General features: G+C 49.1%; 1 protein-coding gene across 2 annotated transcripts in view; it reads right to left on the reverse strand.

Annotated features, from left to right (window-relative positions):
- Nucleotides 1–15,275, reverse strand: part of LOC143278877 (uncharacterized) — a 172,839-nt gene that overhangs the window by 44,335 nt on the left and 113,229 nt on the right. For both annotated transcript variants that reach the window (XM_076583308.1, XM_076583310.1), the window contains exon 3: nucleotides 4,033–4,202. In XM_076583308.1, coding sequence (XP_076439423.1) covers nucleotides 4,033–4,202 — 170 coding nt within the window. The remainder of the gene's footprint in view (nucleotides 1–4,032; nucleotides 4,203–15,275) is intronic.

Below are 15,275 nucleotides of genomic sequence, written 5' to 3' on the forward strand. Positions count from 1 at the left end.
TTCTTCCTTTATTTCCTGCTTTCTTTCTTGTGCCAAAGGCTGTGGTGACCATCTGCCGGGATTCCCCCCTTCCTTTCTCCTCTCTCTCCTTCACTCAATAGCTTTCTTCGCTTTTATTCAGCGGCTGTCTTGGGGCGACAAGTAAGCCTCTTGATGGTGGATTTCCTTGGACTATCCTGTCATCTTTCACACACAGCGACTCACGGTGCCCGTCACTCCGTCTGTGAATCAAACAGGGTCTTCGGCCGCCCGCCAGCCGTGTGTGGTGGGAGATAAATGGATTTGTTTTCTTCTCTGGCATAGTCCTTTCGTCTTTGACAGATTCTGCCCCATGCTCCCCCCTTGCCTATCCGTCCCCACGCCCTCCCCTGTATGTATTAATCTGCTGGTTCACAGTGAGGGAAAGTGTCATCTGAACCATCTTATTGCTTCTGTGGTCCATTCTTTGGCGGGTGATCAGCAGCTGGTCTCAGGCTGGAAGAAGGCAAGACAAACTAGACTTTTTTTTTAAACTCAGTTTTGTTTTGTTTTTATGCTGTATTGATGTAACTACCTGACTGTTATGACCTTTTTGTTTTTTCATGTGGGTGTTTCCGGGTAAGAACTCCAGTATGTCAGATTTGTCAGTCCATGTCTAACGCCATCGATTAAAAACGTCAATAACTGACATCAGTCTCAGAAGACCAAACCACTTTTTTTTTCATTCTTTTTTTTTTTAATCACTTTTGTAAACAATGTGAGTCTAAAATAACCCGATGTAGCAGCCTATTCTTAGCCCCTTCTAGATTTTACTATGTGGTCAAATCCGCCTTGCCAGATTTACCCCGGGCTCTTTCTAGACTAGCCGAGAATGACTCCATCCCCACCCCCATCCCCGGAGGGTAAAATTGGACTAGTCAGAACTGAACCCTGAACCCTGACCCCTAGTTGGATTTTACCCCTTCTCTAGTTGATATGGGGGTCATTCCGGGCTAGATGAAATTTGGCCCAGCTTGAGCTGACCTCCTTCTGACTTTTCTTTCACTGTCCTGTGCTTACCCAGACGAGTCCACCTTAACCCTGGATCTTTATGCAGTTTGCTTGAATGACTCACTGAGTGAATCTGGGCTAGTTGAAAATGACCCCTGGCAGTAAATTTCGCACAGTTTGAACTGATCCCCATCTTACTTTTCTTCCGCTATCCAGTCCAGGAAACGAATGATATGCGTCCAATGGCACTGTCATTCGGCTCTACCCAGGTAGGTAACCTGTTGAGCAAATGACTCCATGTTAGTAAAGCATTTACAGTATGGTCTGTTTCCTGGGAAACTGGTGCCCTTGACCGCTCTCGCTGGAGGATGCTGTGCTCTAGTGGCATAAAGACGTTTGAAAACAAGAGAACGCTGGCCATTAAGAAGAAGCGCGAGCGAAGGATGCTGGGCTAAACTTCTGGAGACGTTTTCCCTTGCAACACCTGTGGGAAGTGCTGCAGATCCAGAATCGGCCTTTTCTCCCATATGAGGACACACACAGACAGATAAAACTGCCTGCCTATCTACTCATCCGTCGGTCCGACGGGAGACTCCATCATCATCATCCTTATCCAGATGAGTCCAGATCAACTTTCATGTATCCAATATCTGTGAAGCACTCAAATTAGAAATCCGAAAAATCAGTTCCATTCAACATTTTCTTTCCCATGACGCTGCAAGAACACTGGTCTGTTCAGTGGTCTTTTCACGCTTCTCTTACTATCTTCTCGGTGACTGCCTGTCCAATAAAGAATCGGCAACAAACTTGTATCTGTTTCTCATCTGTCTCTGGACCTTGCATTTGGAATGAACTTCCTCTTTCGCTTCATCAGGTCTCCTCACTTTGCTCTTTTCAAGTCTGGCCTTAAAATCCACCTCTTTCCAGGATAGCCTGCCTCCCCTGCCTTTTCTTTGTCTTCAGTTTCTCAAGTTAAGAGTTATGCATGCGTGTGAATGAGTGGTTTGAAAGCGCTTTGATTCGTCGCTGCACAAGATTCAGCGCTGTGTAAATAATGATAATTGTTATTATTATTGTTGTTATTCTTTTTGTTTTTGTTGTTGTTGTTATCATCATTATCATCATCTGTTTCTGGCACTGCCCAGAGATATCGTACAGATATCATCCACGTGTAAGTTCCACATTGTCAGCTCCGTTCTTCTTCCGATACTCGTTTGCTTCGCATCCCTGCTGTCAGAACAAAGTCCCTTGGTCAGCTTGCAGACACAAACATGCACACAAATACACAGACTACGCACGTGCGAACAGCACGTTCAAGTTCAAGAAGCACATTACTCAGAAAAATGACTGGCAGAGCGGAAGAGATAGGTTTTGAGATACTTTTAAAACTTTTTGTTGTTGTTGTTGTTGCTTGGTTTGTTTTTGTTGTTGTTGTTTTTGTTTTGTTTTGTTTTTTGTTGTTGTTGTTTTTTTTTTGGGGGGGAGGGGGGGGGGGGTATTTTTTGTTGTTGTTTTTTCCCAAAATAATCTTCATGTCTTTAGAACTCTGAGACTATATTAATAACCTTCATGTCTTTAGAACTCTGAGACTAATTGCTTTTTTTTTTCCTCGAAGATTAATTGTAATGGGATAGCAGATCTAGATCTTTTTACATATACTTATGCACATTTCGCCGATTAAAATTCTGAAGTTTACGAGTGATTTGGAGAAGTAATGTTTTCTAATGTTTGCCATGATAAATCAGGGTACAGCATAGTTTGGTGATATACTTTAGATTGGCTTTATTCTGGATTTGGCGCGATTTGTCTGGATTTCGGATAAGATTACCATCAAACACCCAAGCATCTTTGAATTATGACACATCAACGTAAGTAGATTCTTGTCGAATTTCATCATACATATGGGAGACAGAGAGAGAGGGAGAGGGGGGGGGGAGGGAGAGGTAGAGGGATATGCGGGGTGGGTAGAGGAAGTAAAAAAAACACCAACAACCCAAAAACAAAAACAAACAAAAACAAGAGAGGCAAGGCCTTCAAGACTCACTTGTGATACACTTTTAAAAAAATCCAAGCTTTTTATGTATTGAGTATAATTTCAAAATGTAATGTTTAAGATGAGAAAGATCAGTTTAAAGCAAATTAAGTCCCCTAGCATTAATTACGGAGTAATTTCCCTTTTTTACAATCTGCACCAAAACGTTTGCAAAATAAATAAAACTTCCATGCTTAGCAAAAGAAGTTCCTGTTTGAACAAAAAATGATCATAATGACTGCTCTTGTTGTTGGGTCAGAATATCAGATCAAAGTGCCAAGTTTAGAGAATACAAAAAATATAAATATAACAGTAAATGCAGTTTACATATAATTAGGCTTCTTCTTTTTCTTCTTTTTTTTGTGCCCATCCCAGAGGTGCAATATTGTTTTAAACAAGATGACTGGAAAGAACTGAATTTTTCCTATTTTTATGCCTAATTTGGTGTCAACTGACAAAGTATTTGCAGAGAAAATGGCAATGTTAAAGTTTACCACCGACACACAGACACACACACACACACACACACACACAGAGACAACCGAACACCGGGTTAAAACATAGACTCACTTTGTTTACACAAGTGAGTCAACAACAACAACAACAACAAAAAAACCACTCCCTAACGAAAACCGCAGACAAACAGTAGTGATCGATGTAACCCAAGCACTGAAGCCATTTGATGTTACTTTTATGTGTCAGTGGATGAGTGAGCACGTGAAACGTAAAAGAACCCACGGCAACAAAAGGGTTGTCCCTGGCGAAATTCTGTAGAAAAATCCACTTCGATAGGAAAAACAAATAAAACTGCACGCAGGAAAAAAAAGAAAAGAAAAAAAAAATGTGTGGCGCTGTAGTGTAGCGACGCGCTCTCCCTGGGGAGAGCAGCCCGGATTTCACATAGAGAAAAAAATACAAATACAAATCAAACATTCAAATAAATAGATAAATGAATAAATATGTAGATATAATATCAATTGACGTACGCGATAAACCTTAACTATGGCAATAGTTTCTCGATAAATCCTCACCTATCGTTGTGTTGTCGTCAACAACGATGACGTCACTCAGCAGGTATGATGGGGTCTGACGTAGCACGCTGTAGACAGTGCGACGTAACACAGAGGGCGCTTCGTTGTGCGTGCAGATGATGATACTGACTGGGCCAGCTGACGTCACATCCGGCCACTCCAGAGGACAACTGAAAGAGAGATGGGAGAAAAATATGTAGGGGGGCTTTTTCTCTGAAGATCTTGTAGTCCAGCTATCCCTAGAGTTTCTTATCACCAATACAATACAATACAATACAAATCAATACAATACAATACAAATCAATACAATACAATACAGTGCGGCGCGATGTAATGCACAAAAAAACCACAATGCAGATGCTGTAGTGCAATGTGATGCAATACAATGCACCGTGATGTAGTGCAATGTGATGCAATACAATGCACCGTGATGCAGTGCAATGTGATGCAATACAATGCACCGTGATGTAGTGCAATGTGATGCAATACAATGCACCGTGATGCAGTGCAATGTGATGCAATACAATGCACCGTGATGTAGTGCAATGTGATGCAATACAATGCACCGTGATGCAGTGCAACATAATACAAACCGAATACTAAGCGATGCAATGGAATATAACACAGTAAAACTCTCTCTCTCTCTCTCTCTCTCTCTCTCTCGCTCTGCCTCGACGCAGCGCGAAGCGACAGGGCGACACTTCTGAGAGCTGTGCAAAAATCGTCAATTTTGCTTCAAAATGCCAGTTACTTGGCTTCCAGCGACTGTGGAGAAAACCCTGTCTGCCCTGCTGACCGACATTGCGCTGACGAGTTGGAGAGTTGTGGGTGACGAGTTGGAAAGTTGTGGGTGACGGCGACAGCACAGTGGTCGTTTTGCGACTGAAACAAGTTGACACTGAAATGTCAACAACAATGGCGGACCCCGTCTTGAACCGTAGCACGCAAGTGCAATACTTCAGAAGGAAACCGCCCAGTCAGATCAGACGAGATCAGGAAAGAACCAGGCAGCAGAAAGAAAGGCAGGCAGGTGTCGCAGTTGGTGCTGAGTGCGTTGTGAAGGGACAGTCCTTTTGTGACATCCATTCCAAACAAGTTGACGTGCCAGACAGAGACACACAACACACACTGACGGTGTGCACGGACCAGAACGACGAGCCAGCAACAGGTGTGTCACAGGTGACAGGCAACGTGAATATTCCTTCACCATCGGACTACGACACCTCTCAGTTTCTTCAACAGCCAGACAATGACAGTGAGTCAGTAACTGACAGTACAGTGGCTGGGTTCGATGTTGGTGTTGTAAAGAGTTAATGGCGACATTGACTGACAGATCGACACAAAGGCGTTTGAGAGATAGACACAGAAATGAAGCATTTCGAAAGGTTGTTTCTAATAGGTATGATGGTGCAGATGTGCTGTTATGTGAATCAGATGATATTGCACTTGAATATTCGATCAGCACAAATAGTGATGTGGACTGTACCTTCTGGTTTATAAAACAGGACGAAAAGAATATGTTAGAGGAAGAACGTGTCAAGCTATCCATAATAAGAAAATGAAAACGTATCCACAACACACGGCACACTGACACCCAAGCACGTACAGAACGAGACTTGCAAACTCTTCGTGGCCTGATCCAGTTCTACTTGGCCTGATGTGTTCGCTACTGTGCCTCGCCTTGTCAACAGAATCTCTTGTCCGTGACAATATCGATATTGACAATAACGATTGTGTCATGTGATTGTACATTGAAAAAAGAAAACATTGCCATGGTCTCCATGTTTGTGACTTCGCGTCGCCATTACTGTGTGTCGTGTCGCATTGCTGAATGGGCTTGACAGCTTTATAGCAATAAAATTCGTTCGTTCGTTCTCTCTCTCTCTCTCTCTCTCCCCCCCCCCCCCCCCTCTCCTGTTTGGCGTAGTCAAGGGCTACAAAAGATTAACTGGTTTCTACGTGAATACATAGAACGTGTATCTGACTGTCGTTACGAGGGTGGAATAAAAGAATCAAGGAGCGTGGCAGATATTCCGTGAATAGATTGTTCAAAACTGAATTTTGTTTGGAACCCTATTTCAAATGTATATAAAACAAAACAAACAAACAACAACAAAGATGAATTGATAAAATAATAATAATAATCAGAAGAAGAAGAAAACCCTCAAAATACCTTCGATTCGAGCTCGGCATGTCGGACATAAAAACACCTAAATTACTTCTTTTTTCTTCTGACTCAGGTGTAGATTTATCGTGTCCTTCGTGTAAATGTCACTCAGATTGAAACGTAGTCCTGTCTCTGTGTACAGCAACCAGTGAATTAAGGAAAATACTTTCACAAACCAGAGTGTGGATAAACTTCGACTACATCCCTTAACGTTTTTGTGTGATGTCAAACATTCAAATCAGCTTAGTAAAATATACTTAACGGCTGCGAAGGGAGACTCGGGCAAACTGTTCTCAAATACTACGGTTTCATCTCCAAAATCAGTTCTTTCCATTTATCGGCGTCGTCTGGCTTTATGTTGCTACTGACTGATTGAACTGTTGACGAAACTGTACGTTGCATTAATTGTGCAGACAGTTAAATCGGCCCATGGTACTTGAATCATGTGTTTCTCCTCTTTAGCTTTAACCGTCTCTGTCTCCCTATCTCCCCACGCCCCACTTCTCTCTCCCCCCTCCCCCTCTCTCTCTCTCTCTACCCTTTTAGACTCAGACTATAAACAAGCGAATATTCTCCCACTAATCCGTAGATTAAAGTACAATAAAGGAATCATGATGCAAAAGATTATGACAGGTAATGCACCACCAACATTAACAGACAAATTTTCTGTAAATTCATCAAGGAATCCCCCCAAAGTCCATATCCCAATTCCAAGAATTGACTTGTTCAAATCCAGTCTGGTTTACTCAGGCGCCACCCTATGGAACTCACTCCCAGAAACAATTAAACAACACCATTGCCCAACCACCTTCAAAAAACATTGCCTTTCCCACCTTATGCCATAATGTGTAATGTAAATCGTTCATTTTATTGATACTGTTTGTCAAATGTGTATGGTGGACAGAACCTTCCTCACCCTCTATCCCCCATTCTGATGTGTAATGCGGTGTGTGTTGTGTGTGTTTGTTTCTTTGATTTTGTTCCTTTTTTTTTTTTTTTTTTTTTTACCTGTGCATTTTACCAACACCATGCTAGTGCCTGTATGTCATGTGTGTGTGTGCGTGCGTGCGTGTGTGTGTGTGTGTGTGTGTGTGTGTGTGTGTGTGCGCGTGTGTGTGTGGTTGTTGTTTTTGTTTTCATTTATGCTTTTTTTTTCCCTCTGTTGTGTATCTTTACTAACACCATGCTCATTTTATTAAATATTGTGTAGTGTAGACCCTATTCAGGGCGGGGACTGGATGTAAAAAAGCACACCAGTGCTTGTAAAAAAGCACACCAGTGCTTATCTATTATCCTCGAAATAAAGAATTTGTCTTGTCTTGTCTTGTCTTGTCTCTCTAGTAGTTTGTAGTAGCCTTTTTCATTAGTTTCTCATGTGATTTTCAGTGGATTTTTGTCGTTGACATCTTTCTTGTGAATAATTCTGTGTTCTTTTGATGTAGCCCCACCCCTCACATCCCTCTATTTTCCTTTCTTTGTATACCCCAGGGCTGTGTTGAAAAAAAAAGCATGTTTTCCTTGTCTCATTACCCCGGCAGAATAATTTTTCGTTTCCTCTCTCTCTCTCTGTCTCTCATGGCCTAAGGCCGATGTGCAGTAAACCAGTTCTGAGTTTCTTTCTGTCTGTCTGTCTGTTGTCTGTCTCTGTATGTATGTATGTATGTATATACGTACGCCCGCGCGCGCGCGCGTATGTGTGGGGTGTTTCCATGAGCCACCTGAAGCCAGTAACCTCCCTCTCTCTCTCCCTCTCTCTCGTACGTTTTAGCATTGGGCAATACCCAGTCTTGGTCAGAAGCAATTACTCAACCAGCTGTAACCACTGTATCACTGGTTTGCTGACGAATCAATTGTGAAGCTGGTACAAAATGATAAACAGTACTTGAATTGCCAGTCTGTCTCTCTGTCTCAGTGCGTATACACACCGATAGATACTGTTTTGTATTCCTTATAAAGTGCAGAAGAATGTTGTGAAAAGCGTGAATGTGTGGGAGGGAGGTAGGGAGGGAACGGAGGAAGCGCGTTTTCCACTTGGGGATGTGAGCATGTTGCTTACGTCATTAAACCATTTGAGTCTTGAGTCTTGACTCTCTCTCGCTCTCTACATTTTGCTGTGACTCTTGTTGTTATGGGCCAGAGGCCTGACAATTAAAACATTTTTTGACTTTGACTCTCTCTCTCTCTCTCTCTCTCTCTCTCGTTTAACCTGTACACAGAAACACATCGCGAAGGCCTCAGTCAAAGCCATGTTGCTCCGAAAAGTGAATTTATCTCCTGCTAGAACTGTTATCCAAGACTCCTCTTGAGCTGACAACTGCACACACGTCCAGTTCATCAAGGCAGCTCTTAGCTCAATTACCACCATTACCTTGCAGCCGCCCACAGCAAAGATACTGCTCGGCCTTACCTCACTGCTCCCCACTTCAACACTCCGGGCAGAAATACTAGCCCCCTGTCCTTAATTCCCCGTGGCATTAAGAGGAGGAAGCGGGTAGGTTGATACAGGGAGAATGGTAGGTGTTGGAGAAAGGGGGGTTGGGGCGGGGGAAGGGCGGGGAGGGGAGGGGGGGGGGTTGTGTGTGTGTCACGGGTTTTCCATCTATCCTGGGGACTAACTGGTAATCTGCTTTCCTAGCCTTTGCTGTGTGAGTCATGGCCACACGAGGAAGTCAGTCCAGGAAACCGAATACCTTGAAACATTTGCTTTATCACACTCATGCTGTGGTATGTCCGTCACATGCGTGCTGTGGTATCATTTTTGAATAGTTGTGTAAAAGACGTTACCGGAATATTGGGAAAAGGTTTTACACATAGATATGAATTACACGTTCCTCACAGGACTCTTCCGATGTTTATCAATGTAGACTTTGTTGGAAATGACAGAATGGCTGTGCTCTGATCACACACACACACACACACACACACACACACACACACACACACACACACACACACTATTCCACAAGAAGACAGATTGTGCAACAAGTGTAACATCCTGGAAGACGAAATCCATCTTCTTGATCATTGTATTAAATATAAAACCTTTAGGCAACAATTTTTAAAAGATATTCAAAATTCGAATAACACAGGAAATATTCCCAGTCAGGTGATGCTAACAGATGATGAATATATACAAACAAGATTAGGAAAATTTGTTTATGAATGCTGCTGCAATTTACTGAATTAACTGATTGTGTTTTTCATTCATTCATTTATTTACCATTGCACTTGTGTTTTATAAACCTTACGGTTTCATGACAATAAAATCTATTCTATTCTATTCTATGCACACACACACACACACACACACACACACACACACACACACACAACACGTTTTTTTATGTTGATTTTTAAGAACATTGTCCATCTGCACTTGGATGCCCATGTACAGTACAGAACAGGAAAGGTAAATCATCCACACTGTGGAGAAAAACAGAGACTACAAAAAAGACCTGCCTGTAAGTTGAAGTTTGATGGAATGTACACTCACCGTAACTGTCAGGTGACGCCCTTCCACAGGGCAGAATTGATGAATAGGAGGCAGAGTTACACGCTTCTCATAGGACTCTGCCGATGTTTATCAATGTAAACTTTGCTGGAAATGACAGAATGGCTGTGCTCTGATCACGCACGCACACACACACACACACACACACACACACACGCACGCACGCACGCGCGCGCGCGCGCGCGCACACACACACACACACACACACACACACACACACACACACACACACACACATTTCCAGCGATCCTTAGTATTTTTTTTTTTAAGTGTGTATATAGTATCGCGAAAATGTAATGTTCGGTGGATGGAAAACGACATTTTTAAATAGGTGTAAAAAGATGTGGAAACATCTCATGAGCAGAACCGGGGACAAAGTCATGAGACATTTTGGCCATCCCAGCGAATAAGCTTTGTGAAACAGTTTGCACTGTTTGCAATAGGACCCAAATGGTGGATGAGGAAAGTCGATAGGGAACATTCTTTCCCAGCGGTTCCCACCACCTCACCCCGTTTCCTCTCCCACCCCAAGCAGGTTCAGAGTGCCAGCTGCAGCTACTTCAGGTCGGGGTCACAAAGTGTTAATTCGCACGTGCACATCACCACACTCAGGCCACATCTGCCACATCACTGCCTTCATTAACGCCTTCGCCCCGGGGGGCGAGGGGGGGAGGGGTTGGGGGGGGGCATTACTTCCATGTCACCCAACCACACAGCACGGAAGAGTTGTTGACATGTGTTTGAATTTCATTATCTATCTATTCACTTATTTACTTACTCTCTAGTGGAGACTGGTGAAAAAGAGGAGTGCGCTCTTCAGACACTCTGTCTTTTTTTTTGTGACCCCACTTCCCACCACCTCCCGCTGTCTCCGTCTTTCCCTAGATCTACCCTTCCCCCTTCAAGTTGTTATTTCAAGTATCGTTCGTTGGTACCTCTGCTGTTTGTTGTGTGGGGATTGTAAGTGTGTGTGGAGAATCCCCCGTTGCAGCTCACCTCCCTAGTCCCTCCCTGTGCCCAGACAGACACAGCTCCCCTCCCTCCCTCCCTGTGCCCAGACAGACATAGCTCCCCTCCCTCCCTGTGCCCAGACAGACACAGACCCCCTCCCTCCCTGTGCCCAGACAGACACAGCTCCAATCCCTCCCTGTGCCCAGACAGACACAGCTCCCCTCCCTCCCTCCCTGTGCCCAGACAGACACAGACCCCCTCCCTCCCTACGCCCAGACAGACACAGCTCCCCTCCCTCCCTGTGCCCAGACAGACACAGACCCCCTCCCTCCCTGTGCCCAGACAGACACAGCTCCCCTCCCTCCCTCCCTGTGCCCAGACAGACACATCTTCCCTCCCTCCCTGTGCCCAGACAGACACAGACCCCCTCCCTCCCTACGCCCAGACAGACACAGCTCCCCTCCCTCCCTGTGCCCAGACAGACACAGACCCCCTCCCTCCCTGTGCCCAGACAGACACAGCTCCCCTCCCTCCCTCCCTGTGCCCAGACAGACACATCTTCCCTCCCTCCCTGTGCCCAGACAGACACAGACCCCCTCCCTCCCTGTGCCCAGACAGACACAGCTCCCATCCCTCCCTGTGCCCAGACAGACACAGCTCCCCTCCCTCCCTTTGCCCAGACAGACACAGCTCCCCTCCCTCCCTGTGCCCAGACAGACACAGACCCCCTCCCTCCTTCCCTGTGCCCAGACAGACATAGCTCCCCTCCCTCCCTGTGCCCAGACAGACACAGTTTCCCTCCCTCCCTGTGCCCAGACAGACACATCATCCCTCCCTCCTTGTGCCCAGACAGACACAGCTCTCAGACCACCTCCCTCCCTCCATGTGTCCAAACAGACATAGATCCCCTCCCTCCCTGTGCCCAGACAGACACAGTTTCCCTCCCTCCCTGTGCCCAGACAGACACAGCCCCCCTCCCTCCCTCCCTGTGCCCAGACAGACACAGCTCCCATCCCTCCCTGTGCCCAGACAGACACAGACCCCCTCCCTCCCTGTGCCCAGACAGACACAGCTCCCATCCCTCCCTGTGCCCAGACAGACACAGCTCCCCTCCCTCCCTTTGCCCAGACAGACACAGCTCCCCTCCCTCCCTGTGCCCAGACAGACACAGCTCCCATCCCTCCCTGTGCCCAGACAGACACAGCTCCCATCCCTCCCTGTGCCCAGACAGACACAGCTCCCCTCCCTCCCTGTGCCCAGACAGACACAGCTCCCCTCCCTCCCTCCCTGTGCCCAGACAGACACATCATCCCTCCCTCCCTGTGCCCAGACAGACACAGCTCCCATCCCTCCCTGTGCCCAGACAGACACAGCTCCCCTCCCTCCCTGTGCCCAGACAGACACAGCTTCCCTCCCTCCCTGTGCCCAGACAGACACAGCCCCCCTCCCTCCCTCCCTGTGCCCAGACAGACACAGCTCCCATCCCTCCCTGTGCCCAGACAGACACAGCTCCCCTCCCTCCCTGTGCCCAGACAGACACAGCTTCCCTCCCTCCCTGTGCCCAGACAGACACAGCCCCCCTCCCTCCCTCCCTGTGCCCAGACAGACACAGCTCCCATCCCTCCCTGTGCCCAGACAGACACAGCTCCCCTCCCTCCCTGTGCCCAGACAGACACAGCCCCCATCCCTGTGCCCAGACAGACACAGCCCCCATCCCTCCCTCCCTGTGCCCAGACAGACACAGCTCCCCTCCCTCCCTGTGCCCAGACAGACACAGCCCCCATCCCTGTGCCCAGACAGACACACCCCCCATCCCTCCCTGTGCCCAGACAGACACAGCCCCCATCCCTGTGCCCAGACAGACACAGCTTCCCTCCCTCCCCGTGCCCAGACAGACACAGCTCCCATCCCTGTGCCCAGACAGACACAGCTTCCCTCCCTCCCCGTGCCCACCAGACACAGCTCCCATCCCCGTGCCCAGACAGACACAGCTCCCATCCCTCCGTGTGCCCAGACAGACACAGCTCCCATCCCTCCCTGTGCCCAGACACAGCTCCCATCCCTCCGTGTGCTCAGACAGACATAGCTCCCCTCCCTCCCTCCCTGTGCCCAGACAGACACATCATCCCTCCCTCCCTGTGCCCAGACAGACACAGCTCCCCTCCCTCCCTGTGTCCAGACAGACACAGACCCCATCCCTCCCTCCCTGTGCCCAGACAGACATAGCTCCCTTCCCTCCCTGTGCCCAGACAGACACAGCTCCCCTCCCTCCCTGTGCCCAGACAGACACATCATCCCTCCCTCCCTGTGCCCAGACAGACATAGCTCCCCTCCCTCCCTCCCTGTGCCCAGACAGACACATCATCCCTCCCTCCCTGTGCCCAGACAGACATAGCTCCCCTCCCTCCCTCCCTGTGCCCAGACAGACATAGCTCCCCTCCCTCCCTCCCTGTGCCCAGACAGACACAGACCCCCTCCCTCCCTCCCTGTGCCCAGACAGACACAGCTCCCATCCCTCCCTGTGCCCAGACAGACACAGACCCCATCCCTGTGCCCAGACAGACATAGCTCCCCTCCCTCCCTGTGCCCAGACAGACATAGCTCCCTTCCCTCCCTGTGCCCAGACAGACATAGCTCCCATCCCTCCCTGTGCCCAGACAGACACAGCCCCCTTCCCTCCCTGTGCCCAGACAGACACACACCCCATCCCTGTGCCCAGACAGACACAGACCCCATCCCTGTGCCCAGACAGACATAGCTCCCTTCCCTCCCTGTGCCCAGACAGACACAGACCCCCTCCCTCCCTGTGCCCAGATAGACACAGACCCCATCCCTCCCTGTGCCCAGACAGACACAGACCCCATCCCTGTGCCCAGACAGACACAGACCCCATCCCTGTGCCCAGACAGACACAGACCCCCTCCCTCCCTGTTCCCAGACAGACACAGACCCCATCCCTGTGCCCAGACAGACACAGCCCCCTTCCCTCCCTGTGCCCAGACAGACACAGACCCCATCCCTGTGCCCAGACAGACATAGCTCCCTTCCCTCCCTGTGCCCAGACAGACACAGACCCCCTCCCTCCCTGTGCCCAGACAGACACAGACCCCATCCCTGTGCCCAGACAGACACAGACCCCATCCCTGTGCCCAGACAGACATAGCTCCCTTCCCTCCCTGTGCCCAGACAGACACAGCCCCCATCCCTGTGCCCAGACACAGCTCCCATCCCTGTGCCCAGACAGACACAGACCCCCTCCCTCCCTGTGCCCAGACAGACACAGCCCCCCTCCCTCCCTGTGCCCAGACAGACACAGACCCCATCCCTGTGCCCAGACAGACATAGCTCCCTTCCCTCCCTATGCCCAGACAGACACAGACCCCCTCCCTCCCTGTGCCCAGACAGACACAGCCCCCATCCCTGTGCCCAGACAGACACAGACCCCCTCCCTCCCTGTGCCCAGACAGACATAGCTCCCTTCCCTCCCTGTGCCCAGACAGACACAGACCCCATCCCTGTGCCCAGACAGACACAGACCCCCTCCCTCCCTGTGCCCAGACAGACATAGCTCCCTTCCCTCCCTGTGCCCAGACAGACACAGCCCCCATCTCTCCCTGTGCCCAGACAGACACAGCCCCCATCCCTCCCTGTGCCCAGACAGACATAGCTCCCTTCCCTCCCTGTGCCCAGACAGACACAGCCCCCATCCCTCCCTGTGCCCAGACAGACATAGCTCCCTTCCCTCCCTGTGCCCAGACAGACACAGCCCCCATCCCTCCCTGTGCCCAGACAGACATAGCTCCCTTCCCTCCCTGTGCCCAGACAGACATAGCCCCCATCCCTCCCTGTGCCCAGACAGACACAGCCCCCATCCCTCCCTGTGCCCAGACAGACATAGCTCCCTTCCCTCCCTGTGCCCAGACAGACACAGCCCCCATCCCTCCCTGTGCCCAGACAGACATAGCTCCCTTCCCTCCCTGTGCCCAGACAGACATAGCCCCCATCCCTCACTGTGCCCAGACAGACATAGCCCCCATCCCTCCCTGTGCCCAGACAGACATAGCCCCCATCCCTCCCTGTGCCCAGACAGACACAGCCCCCATCCCTCCCTCTGCCCAGACAGACATAGCCCCCATCCCTCCCTGTGCCCAGACAGACATAGCTCCCTTCCCTCCCTGTGCCCAGACAGACACAGCCCCCATCCCTCCCTGTGCCCAGACAGACATAGCTCCCTTCCCTCCCTGTGCCCAGACAGACACAGCCCCCATCCCTCCCTGTGCCCAGACAGACATAGCTCCCTTCCCTCCCTGTGCCCAGACAGACAGACACTGCGGGTGTCCTTGCCCTTCATCCACCTCCCTTTCCTTCTCCCTGCAAAGAAAAACTGTTTCTGCACCATGCAGCCTGACACATGACGCTCCCACACCGCAGGCTGCCACATCTGCCCATGTATCCTGCCAGCAGAGAGTGAAAACAATGGGAGAATGCCTGTGGGAATGGTTTATTCGGAAGGCAAATCACCCGTTCTGAAAGTACAGAGAGAGACAAAGATGGAGGGAGGGGGGGATTATAATTCAGGTAATAGTGTCTTTTTACTCAAGATATGCTTCAGTT

This window comes from Babylonia areolata, chromosome 2 (genome assembly GCF_041734735.1).
Source record: "Babylonia areolata isolate BAREFJ2019XMU chromosome 2, ASM4173473v1, whole genome shotgun sequence".
Classification (NCBI taxonomy): domain Eukaryota; kingdom Metazoa; phylum Mollusca; class Gastropoda; order Neogastropoda; family Buccinidae; genus Babylonia; species Babylonia areolata.